The 16,473-nt window shown below is 41.9% G+C and overlaps 1 protein-coding gene across 1 annotated transcript; it reads left to right on the top strand.

Moving 5' to 3' along the window:
- Window positions 1-238: 238 nt before the first annotated feature.
- sv2ba (synaptic vesicle glycoprotein 2Ba) lies at window positions 239-10,091 on the top strand (the record flags this gene model as incomplete). Its single annotated transcript, XM_080027949.1, has 12 exons — window positions 239-716; window positions 4,841-5,021; window positions 5,819-5,970; window positions 6,353-6,486; window positions 7,049-7,138; window positions 7,433-7,546; window positions 7,766-7,854; window positions 8,054-8,218; window positions 8,344-8,477; window positions 8,652-8,852; window positions 8,937-9,096; window positions 9,908-10,091. 12 exons carry the CDS (start codon window positions 239-241, stop codon window positions 10,089-10,091), a joined length of 2,082 nt encoding a protein of 693 aa, XP_079884075.1.
- Between the last annotated feature and the right edge of the window lie 6,382 nt (window positions 10,092-16,473).

Below are 16,473 nucleotides of genomic sequence, written 5' to 3'. Positions count from 1 at the left end.
GCAAATCAAGAATCGTTATAATCTTCCAAGGCCTTAAATTTGAAGGCTAGGCCCCTCAGAAGGTCGAACCAACGAAGACCTGCAGTTTCCTACAGACTTTCCTTCAACACTGAAAGAGAAACTCCCGGCTTCTTTGGAAAGGATTATGCCATTTTAGCTGACGACTTGACCTTCCTCATAGTACGACGGCTACAAGGCAAAGTCATACCCGCTTCACTTGCACCTGGCAGGAACCATCATGGATGACCCTTATAGCAACAACGTGAACCAGCAGGTGACGGAAGGTGGAGAATACACCTACACTCAGGATGGAGGGACTGGTCCGGACGGCTACCCTTACCAGACTGGCTACCCTCCCCAGGACGAGGATGCCGCTAGCGATGCCACCGGGGGCGCAGACGATGACCAGCAGATGTACGAGGGGGAGTACCAGGGCGTCCCCCATCCCGACGAGATCAAGGAGGCGCGGCGGGCGGCTCGGATGGAGGCCAGGAGGAAAGCCCGTCTGGCCGGCCAGGAGGAGGAGGAGGAGACCCTGGCAGAGCAGTATGAAAACATCATGGAGGACTGCGGCCACGGACGCTTCCAGTGGATGATGTTCGTCGTGCTGGGCCTGGCCCTGATGGCCGACGGCGTGGACGGCTTCGTGGTGGGCTTCGTCCTGCCCAGTGCCGAGAAGGACATGTGCATATCCAACTCCGACAAAGGATTGCTGGGTAAGTGAAAGCAAAAGGGCGGGAAGGTAGAAGAACTGAGGTTTCTGCTGTGTGGACGTGGTGAAAACGTATCTAGCAGGACTGTCTCCGGGTCTTCATTCATTTCACTTTTTTAAAACACTGACAATGGAAAGGCTTTCAATTTCCACCCATTGTTCTTTATTTGGAAAGAATCTTTTGAAAAACAGATCAAAGGAGCCAAATGCTAACATTAGTATAACATGTTCTCTATAGCAATTCTCAAATGCTGATGTTTGCCATGTTTATCATCTTAGTTTAGAGTGTTAGCATGCTAGCATTTCCCAATTAGAACCCAAAATACACACACTATGGGGATCCATAGAGTTATTACATTTCCTCCTAAGGGTAACACGAGTGTATGCACCAAATGTCAAGAAATGCCAGGGGATCACCAAAGTCAATATAATTCATCCTCTTGTACCATGATCGTGTGTAAAAAAATTCACAGCAATCCATTAAAAATTTGCTGTCTGAACAACTGCCAGACCGGTCAAAATTGCCACTCCTCGAGCCATGCAGCTAGTATAGCCAGAAACTGATTTAACAAACACATTCGTACGCAACAGATATACAGCCTTTTGGAAGCCTATACGCAACTAGCTAATTACAATCATCTGTCCAAGAGTTCCAGTCTTTACCCAGAGAGAAGGATCTCATCAGTGCTCATATGTTTGGCTGTTGATGGCACATGGTTGCAGACCACTGCGTCAGACAGACATATCTCCCATCCACTGGGACAAATTAGGCTCTGATCTTTATAGGCAAATGCAAATACTAAAACATAACCAACATTATGTGTCCTAATAGACTATGGGTCCTTTGTGAGCCATCTGATTGAGTCATCAGTTAGTGGGACTTGGCATTTGTGTGTCGATGAAGACGCTATGCCACATGTTAATTGTTTAATTATGTTAGATAGCAGACAGAGAATGCACCTGCTTTCAATATGCTTTTACTGTATAATAAGGCTGGTGTTTCAGTTGCCTTCTAGCTTCACTCGGTCCAAAATCCAAACCAGTAAATATGCCAAAAGATGATGGGGACATTTGTATTCAGCATAGACCCAACTTACTGGGAAATGTACCTTGAAAGCATCTGTTTTTTCGCTTTCCGTGCAGACAACAAAACTGCAAATTAGAGCCCCTCACCTTATTTCCCAGGCCTCGTGTGTAGCGAGGCCATGTGGCATATTGCACATCGCTCATTTCATCTTACCTACAGGCTCCTGGGACGAGGCTTTGCGAGAGATTGATGAGAAACCCGGTGGAGATTGTGTTCAGTGTGTGTTCCCAGGCCATCTCGGGCTAATATGGAGCATGTTGCAGCAGTCAGAGAGCCTGGTGGCCTGCAGTGCCCGGTGCAGACCTGTCAGATACGCTTCAGGCGTCTGACAGGCCCCCGGTCGCAGGAGGAAGGCTTGGCAAAAATGAAATCACAGCGTCTGTGTAGAGCGGGAGGGGGGCACTGATCATTGGCTGAGGATATGAAGTAGATATGAGGGAAAATGATCCTATGTGATTCACACTCATGCTCACATCACCAGATTCACGGGAGCGGAAATGTGTTTTATACCGGTAATTACTGTTTGTCTTGGCAGACAGACAGACTCCCAAGCCTTGTGTTAAAAAGAGGAAAGCCGGTGCACTTACCTTTATTGGTGTTTTTATTGTTTAATCCATAGAGTGAAAATACAAGAGGCACTTGAGGCATGATGTGGTTGCAGAGATTTAACTGACTTTTCAAGGAAACAGTTAAAGTTGAAATACAGCTAATGCATCTCTGGAATAACACTGGAATTGCAATGAAGAAGGTCATGCATAAATTATTAGGTGGGTTTATGATGCCTCTCTGCCTCTGTTAAAGGGATCATCTAGACTATTTTTGGTGCTTAAAATTCATGGGTGTAATGTTTTTGCACTGCACATTGAACAATTTTTTATTCGGTTTCTAGAGATTTTTTGTGTTGCTGGAAAGCAATGACAGCCTCACTGCTTAAATTATCCAGCTCTTCTTGGGTTTACTCTACACAAACTGCTGACACTGTTGCATGGAATATAAAAATACATCACCTCCTGTATCTGAAGACTTTCTCTTCTGGATTGGTTTGGACCAGCTTGGTGTAATTCAGTGTTTGTACAGAACTTCCTAAGTTCTAAGTAATAGCCTACGTGTTGCGAGTATCAATCTACTTAATTGGAATGCATAATCAATTAAGACTTACAAAATGTATTTTTTTGTAATGTTGCTACCAGCTAGTTTTGAGTGAGTGGGTATCTGAATATGCTAACGTCCTCAAACAAACAAAAAAACGTTGTCAAATATTGGTCTCACATTTTGTGAATTATGATATGATAGTGTTATTGTTTTGTTAAATGTACCTAAGAAGGACTCATGAAGTGTCTGCTCAGCTATGTTGAACATGTACCATAGTTGACCTCCTTTACTCTGAAATCAAAACAAGTCACTAAAAGCAAGCTAACGTTAGCTTTGTCTATTAGTTCAGTTAGCTAAACGGCATTTATGGCTGTGAATCATGCTGTGAATATTAACAGTTTAGGTCAATCTTAGACAGAAAATGGCAGAACTAACATAGCCTATTCGGAAAGTGCAATAGCCTTCATTATGAGTTTTATTCTCGTCACTGTTTTACACTGCTGCTGGGTTACAATTGTTCAGCTTCCATTACATTCATGTTAGATTCCTAACATATTACCCTTTTGTTCAAGTCAATAAAAATGGTGCAGTGTATCTGAAAGGAAACTGACTTGTAAACAGAAGTGACAAGGACACTTTAACAGGCTGATAGAGGCTTGTTGCTGCAGGGGTTGATCCCGAACCTCCACCTGAAGGACAGGCTTTCTAATCACAAGGGCACCCTGTCAACCTGTCTGTCTGCGTATCCAAGGCCTAGTACACACAACCTCAAGGGACAACGTGGCCAAGATATTTCATTTCATTTTCATTTAACTTTTATTTATCCTCGAGAGACCAATTGAGGGATGACCCTCATTTTCAATGGTGTCGAGTTCAAACAAATTCCAAGGAAAAACAACAATATTAGATGACGTGTTGGCCTTGACTCTTTTGTCTACCGGTGCCTGCAGCAGCTTCTTGCTGAATGGGTTAGAGATGTGCTGCTTGGCGTGTGGAGCGCAGGAGAGCATTTGGATGGCCTAGTAATCCACAGGGAAGGTGCACACTATGGCTCCATGTGCCGTTAAGCTGCTTAGTCCTGCTGTAATTAGGGCTGTGTGTAGTAAAAACACAGAGCAGGCAGGAGGTACGAGTCCAAAGGTTTAACTAACATGGTGAAGAGGATGGCCAAGGTTGTAGGTTTGAGTTATCACACTGACAGTGTATTACTCTACCAAGAAACGTAAAAGGGGAGCTCATAATCCTTTTTATCTCCTTGGTGGAGTAATGGGCCAATCTTAAGGCCTCTTGCTTTACCAAAAGAAAAATAAAGTAGCAGAGTATAGACCTATACCCAGTGCTTGCTGGGGCAGGCTCCACAATGTGCAACAAAAAGTGTGAATTGAAATGGGAATCTGCTGGTAAAATGTAAGGAACTGAAATGTTGATACAGCAGGAAATTAAAGCATCAATACAATGTTAGAAAAAGAACATGTTCTGAAGACAGCAAAGGCAACTGGAGCAACACGTGTGAACAAAGGCTAAAGCAGATTGAAATATATGGATGATAAATATTGGGGAAGATATGCACTCTTATATGCCTCAATCTTAGTATGACCTACATTTTTAAATCAGCATTCTGGTAATGCTTTTAATAGTATAGGTATATTTTCTGGTTACCTCATTTTGAATGGTGTTGCATGATGCATCCCTGATCCCTCTGAATTACAGTACAAATTGTGATGATTTATCTATTTCTCTGTGTTCTTACAAGGGTAGAGGGAGCCCCCTTGTGGACATCCTTGGCCATTTTCCTTGTAAATAACATACCAATTGTTATTCCTTCCCATGATATCTGTCTATATGTATGCATAAACATGTTCCTGTAGAGCCCACACATGTATCTTGTGCAAAGGTCAAAAGGCATTCGACTGATATAAGGTGTGTGTGCTTGTGTTGTGCATTTGCAGGTCTGCTGGTGTATGTGGCCATGATGGTGGGGGCGTTGGTGTGGGGGGGTCTGTGTGATAAGATGGGGAGGAGGAAGTGTCTGATCTACGTCCTGACCATCGACTTGATCTTCTCCTTCCTGTCCTGCTTCGCTCAGGGCTACGGCTTCTTCCTCTTCTTCAGGATCTGCTCCGGTTTCGGGTGAGACACATTTACACTGCCGTTGACATTCCCGTTCACCGTTGCATTAGCAGCCCCTTGCTTGAACAGATCTCATCCTGCTTCCTGAAACCACTGACCTTTTCCACAAATAATCTTTTTACTGGAAGCAAGCTTTTGACAAGTGCAATTTACTTCCTTCCCGAAAAAGATGACATTTAAAAAGGATGAGTAGTAGTTAGGACTTACATTAAAGCAAATTGTGGAGCTTTAGGAATATCCTGAGGTATAGAGGGGACCTCCATGAACACCAGTTCACTTACTTGTTATTTGACATTCCTGCTGTTGTCAGCACCTTGGTGCTGTGCACCGATTGATTTTGCAGCTTTCAAAGACACATTTATTTTGATAATGACTTCAGCCTGTGTGTACCTAGACCTGTAATATTGATGTTTGAACCAAAAAGCACAAGGTCACCAAAATAAAATGTTGATGTTGATAATTCACTGTGATGAGTCCCATGTTAGCAATTAATAGAACATTCATCCGCAGAAGAATGGTTCAAGCAGATAGTCTCCACATCCAATAACATATGATGGTCAGTCCTTGCATCACATTGAACACTAGGTTCTGTACAAACTGACCAGTGTCAGTTAGCAGCAGCAATTCACAAAATGCATTTTATCATAAGTATTCAAAACTGACTTTCCAGAATCTGGTTATTTACTTGCAGTTTAGATTGCTGCTTTAGAGATGGAGGAAATACAAATGTCAAGTGAAAACAAAAAAGAACAGATATGTTTTTCAAAGACTGAGCTCTCTTGCTATTTCTCCCCCAGTATCGGCGGCTCCATCCCAATAGTGTACACCTACTTCACTGAGTTCCTGCAGATGGATAAACGTGGAGAACATCTCAGCTGGCTCTGCATGTTCTGGATGCTGGGAGGCCTGTATGCCTCCTTCAGCGCCTGGGGGATCATCCCTCACTATGGTAAAACACACATGCACAGACAGGCTGACTTGCATGCATAACTAGACACACATATGGACGTGTATGTAAACACGCATTTATTGACTGGAGCAGCGTTTGGCTGAGTTTTTCTTTTCAGTCTGAAATGAAGGACAGGATATGTTTGTGCTTGCTAATCATTTTCATCTTGATACATTTTCAGAGCAATTAAATATGCCCAATTCAGCTCAAATTAAGTCAACATTTTGCCACCATCAGTAATTAAAGACATAATTATATGTAAATCTAAAACGAACGCCCGGATGTCTTTGGAATAAAGTAATAAAATGGTGTGGACGTTCTAATATGACAGAAAGATGGGTGTTTGAGATATTAACACGCTCTTTGCTGTACGGTGTTCCAGGCTGGGGCTTCGCCATCGGTTCAGAGTTCCAGATCCACAGTTGGAGATTATTCATTTTCGTGTGTCTCTTCCCTGCGCTGGCTGCACTCGTCGGAATCATCTTCATGCCGGAGAGCCCTCGATTCCTATTGGAGGTCAGATATGATGTCACCAGATTAAAACACGCAAAAAATATATATATACGTATGTGCTTAATTGGCTGGTTCAAATGCAAAACGTAAAAACACATCCATCTAATACATGCTAGATTAAGAATTCCTACCTATCCCAATATTCATTATGTGTGTGTACAGTATTAAACATCAAGCTGTGATTGGTTAAAATTGTTGAGTCAACTGCCACCACAGCAACATCCCACTGCTGTGCAAAGGTAACGAAAGGTTGCTAAGGCGCCACCAGAACACCACCCACCCCTGTTTCTCGTCCAGGACATTGTCAGACCTGTAACCACATGTGGTATTGTATTTGTATGTTACAGCAGGGCTGCTCCAACATGCTCCTATCACACACCCCCAAATTATAACACTTTTCCCCCATCTGATAAGAGGCAAATCTCATGGGAACATTGTTACTCAACTGTATCTCGCCACAGTCTACAGTATATGGGAAACGAACATGCCACTAAAACAGAGAGCCCTTAAAACGTTTGTGACGTGGGAATTTATGTATAGATTTGCGTGTGTGTGCTTCTTTTAGAATGCCCGGCATGATGAGGCGTGGATGATCCTGCGAAAAGTTCACGACACCAACTGGAAGGCCAAGGGGGAGCCGGAGAGGGTCTTCACTGTAAGCCTTCGCTAAAACAAAATGCCTGACTTGTCCAACCACTAGACTATTTGTAAAATGAAACACTTCACTGACAGAAATAAATGTAACTGGAGGCTTAAAGCTGGCAATATGAAACAATCTAAAAACGCATTTACAGTATGTAGCTTTATTTCCCAGATGTATAATTTTCAGGTTGTCATGATGACCCTCTTTCAAATCTTAAGATCTTTATTTGATCTAATTTGATCTGAATTTCTGTTGAATTGAAGAGAGTTATTGTTGACGTGTCCAAACTCCACTCTCTTTGCAAAGGCGACCAACATTAAGACTCCACAAACTCAAGAGGACGAGTTCATAGAGATCCAGAGCGATACTGGAACTGCCTTCCAGCGCTGGACCGTCAGACACATGACCATGCTGCAACAGGTCTGAGGATCCCTCCATCACTAGACTCAAATAGAATAGCTGACACAATTAAAGAGAGCTGACTTAGGCAGAATGTAAAGAGTTTTTTCATCCCCTTTTTCCTGCAGACCTTGCATGCCCATTTTGATTGTCTGTCTGTCTGTCTGTCTGTCTGTCTGTCTGTCTGTCTGTCTGTCTGTCTGTCTGTCTGTCTGTCTGTCTGTCTGTCTGTCCTTTCAGGTGATGGCTAACATAATGTCACTATCAGCTGCAGAGCTCAGGCTGCAAGGACTCTTCCTGGTTATTGTCTGGTTCTGCTTGGCCTTCAGGTAGCAAAAACTCTATTCTATTCTCTTCACACCTTTACTGAGAAAAGGCTCAGTAGAATAAACGTATACCCACTTTGGTATTTTTCTTTTACACTTTTCCAAGGCAGAGCTAAAAATAAAAAATAAAAAATATTTCTTATGTACCCCTGTGGTAGTACCTTTTCATGTGCTCAGGTTTGTGTGTTTCTGTGTGTATCAGCTACCACGGCCTTGGAGTGTGGTTCCCTGATATGATCAAGTACATGCAGTATGAGGAGTATGAGTCCAAGGTACGGGTGTTCCACCGAGAAAAAGTCGAGCGTTTCCACTTCAACTTCTCTCTCGTCAACCAGATCCACCGTGAGGGAGAGTACATCCACGACAAGTGCGTTTTCCTCACTGCCGCTCCACATAAAACTCTATTCATCCTATTATTTGACCCTCCAAAGTCACAATTCACAATTTTTTCAAAAGTCTGCCTGACGAGATTTTTCTTTTCCTTTCGTTAAGGTTTGTCGACATTGAGATAAAGTCTGTGAAGTTTGAGGATTCTCTGTTTGAGAACTGCTACTTTGAAGATATCAGATCAACCAACACCTTCTTCGAGAATTGCACCATCAAACACACCATCTTCTATAACACAGGTACCGTGCAAAACTAGCAGGGAATGACTAATAACATTTTATTCCACTTTTAGATTGCTGGCTCCTTAAGGTTTAGGTGTCAATAAACTCAACAAATTAGTGGTATAAAATATGTATCTGCTGTCATCATAGCCAAAGCATCAACACTTTGCAATATGTCTATCTCTTCTCCAGACCTCTGGAAGGAAAAGTTCAAAGAATGTCGAATGGAAAACGTCACCTTCCTCCACCCTAAGAAAGGCTGTCATCTGAACTTCCAGGAGGAAAACGACATCGTAATCTACATGGTCAGCTTCCTGGGAAGTTTGGCCACGTTGCCTGGCAACATCATCTCAGCATTGTTCATGGACAAGATAGGACGAATCAAAATTATAGGTAAGAAAGTGCAAGTGCTGTGAAAATGTGTGTACTGTTCGTCAAATCGATTTCAGAATGTGATCATCTATCTTTATTTTCTAGGTGGTTCTATGTTGGTGTCGTCTGCCTGTACCTTCCTGTTGCTGCTAAGTTTCAGTCAAGGAGCTGTAATATGTTGGCAGTGTCTCTTCTATGGCGCCAGCGTGGCGGCCTGGAACGGACTAGAGGTCATTTCTGTGGAACTCTACCCTTCCGCTAAAAGGTACGCCACAACTCTATGCCGCTGTTAAATACCAACCCTTCCCAAAAGTGACTGTCCAATTATAGCTTAGTAATCATGACTAAGGGATGACTAGAGGTGTTGTCCACAAGGATGTAGTAAGAGAGATAGGCCTACTGTTATTATTATCTGAAGCATTTTGTGGTGTCTTTTTACTTTTCCGAACGTAAAACACAAAGAAGGTGTAGGAAATGGAGTAAACAGTGTGTACCTGTTCTGAAACGAGTTGCAGCCATTAGCGTGCCCAGCTAACTAGCTTACTGCCAACAGTAGTTATCCAATAGATAGTGTTTACTGTATATTTTTGTTAGAAAATGTAGTCTCCCTTTTAAAACATAAAGGAATTTAGGATGAGGACTAAGTGCTGAGTTGGTTAACACCATCTCTGTCAACGTGTTTCACTTGAGTTGCTGGAGTGTGAACATTTCCAAATGCAACCCTACAGAACAATGTGGTTGGAAAAGTTGCTGCTTGCCTTAGGTGTGTTGCATGTCAAGGAATGTTTTTCTACAGTCAGCACATGGTTATGATTAACATCAGATACCATCAGAAAGGCAAGGTGGAATTTAAACCATCTCACAGTTTGCATTAAATAATTAGCTAATTAGCTGATCTGCTAGCAACATTTTCCCAATCACAATCAATGTTTGTTGGCTAGAAATGTTATTTAATTGAAGACCAATAGTTAAAAATCACTTGTGTTGTCAAAACATATTCAGCTCATCGATCGGTCGTCAGTCATGTAGGCCTATCTTCAAGTCTGCATCTCATCTTACTCTTTTTGACTCTGCAGAGGGACAGCGTTTGGTATCCTGAACGCGATCACCAAGTTCGCTGCCATCCTTGCCAGCTTTATCTTCGCAGCCTTCATCGGCGTCACTAAGATCGTCCCCATCTTCCTGGCCTTCGCCGCCCTCGTCTGTGGAGGTTTGGTGGCTCTCAAGCTGCCTGATACCCGGGAGAAAATCCTCTCTTGAGAAGCCAAATTCCTGCAGCCTCCAGGCCCAAAACCACCGTATAGCTGTGGGGAAAAGCTTTTTTTTTTGTGGGGGACGGGGGGAGTATCAGCTTAAACTGAATTGGAAAGACATGAAAGAAAGACCATGCTGTGCTAGCTGTGTATATGAGTCTGCCATGTTTATGTGATTAAACATGTTGAAAACCTGTCTGGTTGCCTATGTGAACCTGTGGTCGCTTTCCATTCCCTCTTGTAAGCTCCTCAGGCTGCCCAGCATTTCTGTCACATCGTATACAACTACTGTCATTTCCTTTTTATCATTTACTGCCCATCCTCTATTCACACATGCACATACATAAATGCACATACATGCACACGCACACGCACACACACACACACACACACACACACACACACACACACACGTTGTAGCAACATTTTGTTTTGTTTGAGGTTTGTGTATAAGAGAGGTTAATTTGAGATGAAACTGTGTCTGTGATTGAAGGTGATGTAGTTCATGTGACCATGTTGTGCTTTGAGTTCATTCCCTGTTGGAAACAAAGTAAAGAGAGAGGACTTACTGTATAGTCGTAACTTAAATTGGATTTGAATCCTGTTGTATTCACTGCCAAGGCACAGCAGCAATATCACTGCTGGTGATGTCATTCAGAGAAAACACCTCTTTCGTTCACCCAGTCTTTATTTTGTTCTGCATTGTCCTGTGGTGTCTATAGTCTTCTTTAGTTCGAATGTGGTTGATTGGTTCGTTCATACACCTGGATTGGCCGTTTTATCAAATGTAGGAGCTTTTTTTCTTTTCTTTCATTGTATCCACTGCTGTTCAATTCTCCCAGCTGACTGGATGCTCCTTGCTGTTTTTTTTCATCTTGTCCTCGACTGAGACGTGGTCATGACTGTTCCTAACTGTAGAGCTGTGTGCTGTAGGTGGTGATAACATAGTCTTATCTGTCACATTTTGCCATGATAAATTGTAACAAATTGTTCTGTTTGTTTGTTTATTGATTGTTTGATTTTTCGTCTTTTTTTTTCTAAAAAAAGAGAATGATACAAAACTTTTGAGATTAGATGTTTTGATATGATGCTCTCACTTTAACGTTCTGATGAAGAACAGTTTTACAGAACCTGCTGCATTTCTGACAACATTGTGTCAAGATTTCTAAGGAGCATGTTACTTTTTTTGGCATGACTGAATTGTGTGTGTGTGTGTGTGTGTGTGTGTGTGTGTGTGTGTGTGTGTGTGTGTGTGTGTGTGTGTGTGTGTGTGCGTGTGTGTGTGTGTGTGTGTGTGTGTGTGTGTGTGTGGTTGTTGTCCACATGTCTGTGAATTTACTGAAACACAATAGTCTGACTACCAATACCATATTTGTTGTTGTACATACTGTAGACCTGTGTATATTAGTTGTAAAATACTAGCTCCATCATGACTTGAATAAAGCTGAGGGCTTATGATCCTGTTTCCTGCTTGATACATATATAATAGATCCAATGAACATACAAGGTTTGAATGTTCCAGAGTTCCAGGTTTGACTTTGAGAGATACTTTGACATTTTGGGAAATGTAAAGTTAAATGAAAAGACAGACACCACTCTCATATCTGTTCGCTAGAGCAAAGCACATCAACCCGTTAGCTTAGCTTAGCACAACTATTAGGGAAACAGTTAAACGAGCTCTGTCCAAAATGAGCAGATCAGCTCTACAGACTGAAAGGATACTAAGCTATTTTAGAGGCTGCATACATTACAAAGTCAGTGGAAAGACATACATTGAGGTATATTTGCCTGGGGTATAGAATTCAAAGACTCACTTGATAGTTGAACACATGTAGCCTACTTTAGTGAAATAACACAGAAATGGAGTTGTTGAGTTCTCGACTTTGCCTCTCTTCTGTGTCGCAGGCTGAGGTGAACTCAAAAGACCACCTCCCGCTGCTAGCTTGCTTACAGCTGACTGTGACAAGTGGGTCTTAGGCAAATTTTGGGCGAAACAAACACACTCATTTTCTCAAATGATGCTCCACTTTCTGTCAGGACATACCTCGAAGCTCCCTATTTTAGCCTTTATCTTATTTGATTAGTCATGTTATGTTCCTGACTACATCTTGGCTGGGCACAGTAGCCTTTTTACCTTTGGCCAGAGCAAGGCTTAGCTGTGGATAGTTCAGTATTTTTGAAGTGGTTTTATATTAAGTATTACTTGTGCATAGTTAGTCTGTTACCTTATGGAGATGGCGATCAAGAGTAGTCTATATTAGCATTGCAGCCTTGCACTGACTGTGACCTCAGATTGCTATCTAGAAATATGTAATATGCCAGGCATGGTAGCAGTGAGTGGGAGCTGAATATAACTGTTCCCATGTCAGTGGCAGCTGTGTGTCGTGGGGTAAGTGAGGAGGGCTTGTAAAAACATGGCAGCACACAAGTGTGAGCAAGTGCCCGAAGTAGGAGGATGTGTTTACTCTGGCTGAGGTGTGAAAGACTCTGTGATGACCAGTCCAACAGTTTTATCCGAACATCAAAATAGAGGGCAGCGAACAGAAGACACACATTTTCTCTTGAGCTAAAACTTTTTTATGATGAAGTTTAACTTGAGTTAGATCTGGCCCAATCAACATATCGTACATTGATGATGGATTGGTTCTTACAATTCTAAGGGGTCTCTCTAGAATAATAAAATATTACTAACATTCCTACCAATGCAACAGACAGTTCCTGATCCCTATTCCTGTTTCAGGCATTGAACAAAAAACTATTCATTCTGTTAAGTTGTTGTGTCAGATCTGTGTCAGTCGCTTACAATTAGAGGAAATTTACTGTCCACCTCTGGCTGACCCCTCCAGTTCCAGCTATGTTTCACACCTAGGTTGCAGAATGTATCCCCCTCACCTGCCACCTCACTCACAGACACACACACACACACACACACACACACACACACACACACACAAACACACACACACACACACACACACACACACACACACACACACACACACACACACACACACACACACACACACACAGCTTTCAACAAAACTAATATTATAGGTAAAACTTGTCAGACTGAATCAAACATTTAAGTGATACTGTATAGGTCTGTATATGAGTGAAATATGTCAGTTAACACAAGGCAACAAGAAAAGCACTCCGGCCAACCTCAGTGCCCATCCAGCAGCGGTTACACAGCAGTTTTACTCAGCCCACTCCTTTACGAGCCTTAATTAGTCACTTGTTACATCTCCATGTTAATGATTCCTTGCGATTGTTCCCTTACGCAGTGGTGAACTGACCTAACTGTGAACACATAAGATCACTCAGTGAGCCCTTGTGTCCTGTATGAAAACATTTGCATATGTTGTTTCTCTGCCCTTCTTTTTCTTTACCTCTTACTCGAGGTGTTGCAGAAACTATTACCAGAGTTCAGTTACAATGAGCTAGTTCACATTGAATGAGAGACAAAAGCAGAGACACCCTTGAGGGGAACTGACTTCTCTTCCTTTTTATTCCAATCATTTAAGTTATGACAGTAGTGAACTACTGACGGGACGTGTCACTGTTTTGCTACAGGAATCACTGACATTTTTTCTAATTTAACTTTACTCCAAGGAGAGGTAGCACACTGGAGGTCGTGGTGGGGTTGGTGGAGTCAAGCGGCCCAGACAGGTGGCAGGCAGCCCAGCCTCAGAGCCTGCTGTGGCTGTGCATCCAGTCCACCCAGAGGTGCCAAACTCCCAGCCAGGCTCCCACAGCCCCACCTCAGTCAGGGTGGCCAGCAGGGTCGCACTGCGAGTTCAACCCCAGTTCACGTTGCCCTCAGCATGACACATGCACACTTCTCCCAATTACTTTGTTTAGGGTGTGTTCAGACTGAACTATATTCAGACATATGTATCGCCCCACCACCACTCCAAATTGGATTAAACCTATGTTTTATCATTTATGATTCATGGATTTGCCAGGGCCTCAGTCTTCAGGTTAAAGGAACTCAAAGGGGCTTCGATATGAAGAACATCCTCTCTAAACAGCAGGCAGAATTGCGTCAACTATCAATATTTCTATTGTTATTTACTTTGCTGCACTGTAAAAATGCCTACATTTGAGCCAATTCATTATATTTTGTTGAGATAACTTAACCATTCATATAGGGGAGAACAGGGGAATGTGAGACATCAGGTAATGTGAGACACCCCCTGTATATAGGAATCTATCTGTAACGGAACACATTTTTGGTCACGTGAGATATATGTTTTCAAGCCCCTCTCATTTCCCCGTGGCCATGAAAGAGAGGACCTCATGGTGATGTTGTAAGCATGTTTTTTTTTACAAAAATGTATTTGTTGTATGTAAAAGTAAATTTTCCTGCTGTCAACTTAATCAACTGTTGTGCCAAAGCAAATTGTTTCAGATAGAAAAACTTCTATCATACATGTTGATGAACTACGAACATATGAAACCATGTGATGATGAAAACTGAAGATTAGCCTGAATTGCTGAGAGAGGCAGTTTTTTCTCAAATTGTGGCAGTGGGGTAAAATGAGACAAATGCTGTGGGGTAAAGTGAGACAGTGTCTGTGCCCTCTTTTAATGAATCCATTATATTTGAGGTAGCAAGGAGACTAGTTTGAATAGGACAAAAGACAATGTGGGCCAGAGGTGGGGGTTGAATGGTTATAGGGGTGTCAGCAAGGGCATGGTTTGGCAGGTATGTATCTGGGGGACAGAAGAGTGACCTTTAACTTCAATGGTCTCTTTATTAAATGAATGATCCCAATAAAACAAATGCAGAAAAATATTAATCAAAAACTAAAAAGATGGAAAATGACAGCTGGGTCTAGTCCTGTGTTCTGAGTCCCAGGCTGTTCTAGCTGGTCCTGGTTGTCCTTTGCTCTGACCACCAGACACTAGCTGGCTCTAAGGGTCTTGTGTTCTGACCCCAATACTGTTTTTTAAACTGACTGGTTCTATCTTTCATTTGAATGATAATTATTGAATATGAATTATATGTTGTATTTGATCAGAGTTACTTTCAAGTGGTTAGAATTTTTTTTTGCTAAATTGACCAAACCCCATGATTCTGGTACTCGTCCGACATTAGTTTTGGAATATTTGATTTTCAAGCTAGCTGTCAGGATTGTAACTGTTACAACATGTGTTGTTATGGTAGTGTAGAGTGGAAAGCAAGTGGTTCAGTTTACCCCCTTGATTTTTTTGGTCTGTCTCAGTTTACCCCGGGAGACACATGACAACTTTTTTTGAAACAATCATATTTTCACTGCCGTTCGTCCTGAATAAATTCTGATAACGTACATTGCTAGGAAACATCCTGAATTAATGGGAAATGTGTACATTTGACTGATAAATCATTTTAGCTCGCTAAGAGGAGAGCAAATGTAAAAAGTGTCTCACATTACCCCGTTCTCCCCTATAATGAAACTTTATATTTCTTATGTAAAAAAAACTTAACATTTTGAGTTTTACATACTAAGAAATTCAAACATGAACAGCTGTGCAAACTAATTATCTGTCATACGGATAACATATAAAACCAAGTTGGTCGAAATGTTGATTCAAACATTGTTAAAACTGTCTAAAAAACTTGTGTTGTGTTTTTGTACTAAAGTGTTAGTATGTAGAACTCCAAATTTAAGGTTACATTACATATGGATGATAAGTTACCTCAACAAAGGATAATAAGTTGGCTCAAATTTAGGCAGTTTCTCAGCGATTGTAATCCAGAATTTATTTTGTCAAAATCAGCTAATATCAACGTTGGGTGTTAGTTTACACACAGCCAGCAGCCGACCACTCGCTCTGAGTGACAAATATTGCCGCGGTTAATATAATATAAAGACAAACGCTGCCAAACGTTCACTTGAGATCCCTTACCCCACCTTTAAAACTAAAGTTGTTTAGCTGGCCTCAAAACTCAGAAATCTAGTTAAGACAGAATGCCTTGACAATTTGCTTGGTACGGAGTAAACCACAAAATATTGGCGTTTCATCAAGACTCAGCTGAGAAAATCAGAACTATGTACCTTTGTTTAAGTAACTTATCATCCATATAGGGATGGGATTCATGACAGGTCTGACATTGACATGATTGAATATACAACACAGACAACATAAAAAAAGAGAACAAAAGATAGCTGAACAGACAAATTGCTTCGCTGCTCAGAAAGAGGGCTGCATGCAATCAAGCTGGATGGGGAAAATAACAGGGTTAAGCATGGATGCGCTGACTCAGCATTCACCCAGACGTGTCGATTTTTTAAGGAAAAACTGCACACTTGAGCGAGTGTGTCGAAGCAGTTGTCAAGTTTAATGCTTTATAAATATTTAGCTTGAGTTGGTAAACTTAGCGAGAAAAGTTTCAACTGAGGAAT

Source organism: Ammodytes marinus, assembly GCF_949987685.1.
Source record: "Ammodytes marinus genome assembly, chromosome: 1".
Taxonomy (NCBI): domain Eukaryota; kingdom Metazoa; phylum Chordata; class Actinopteri; order Uranoscopiformes; family Ammodytidae; genus Ammodytes; species Ammodytes marinus.
Note: the sequence above shows the minus strand (reverse complement) of the source record. Positions and strands in the feature narration are given on the sequence as shown.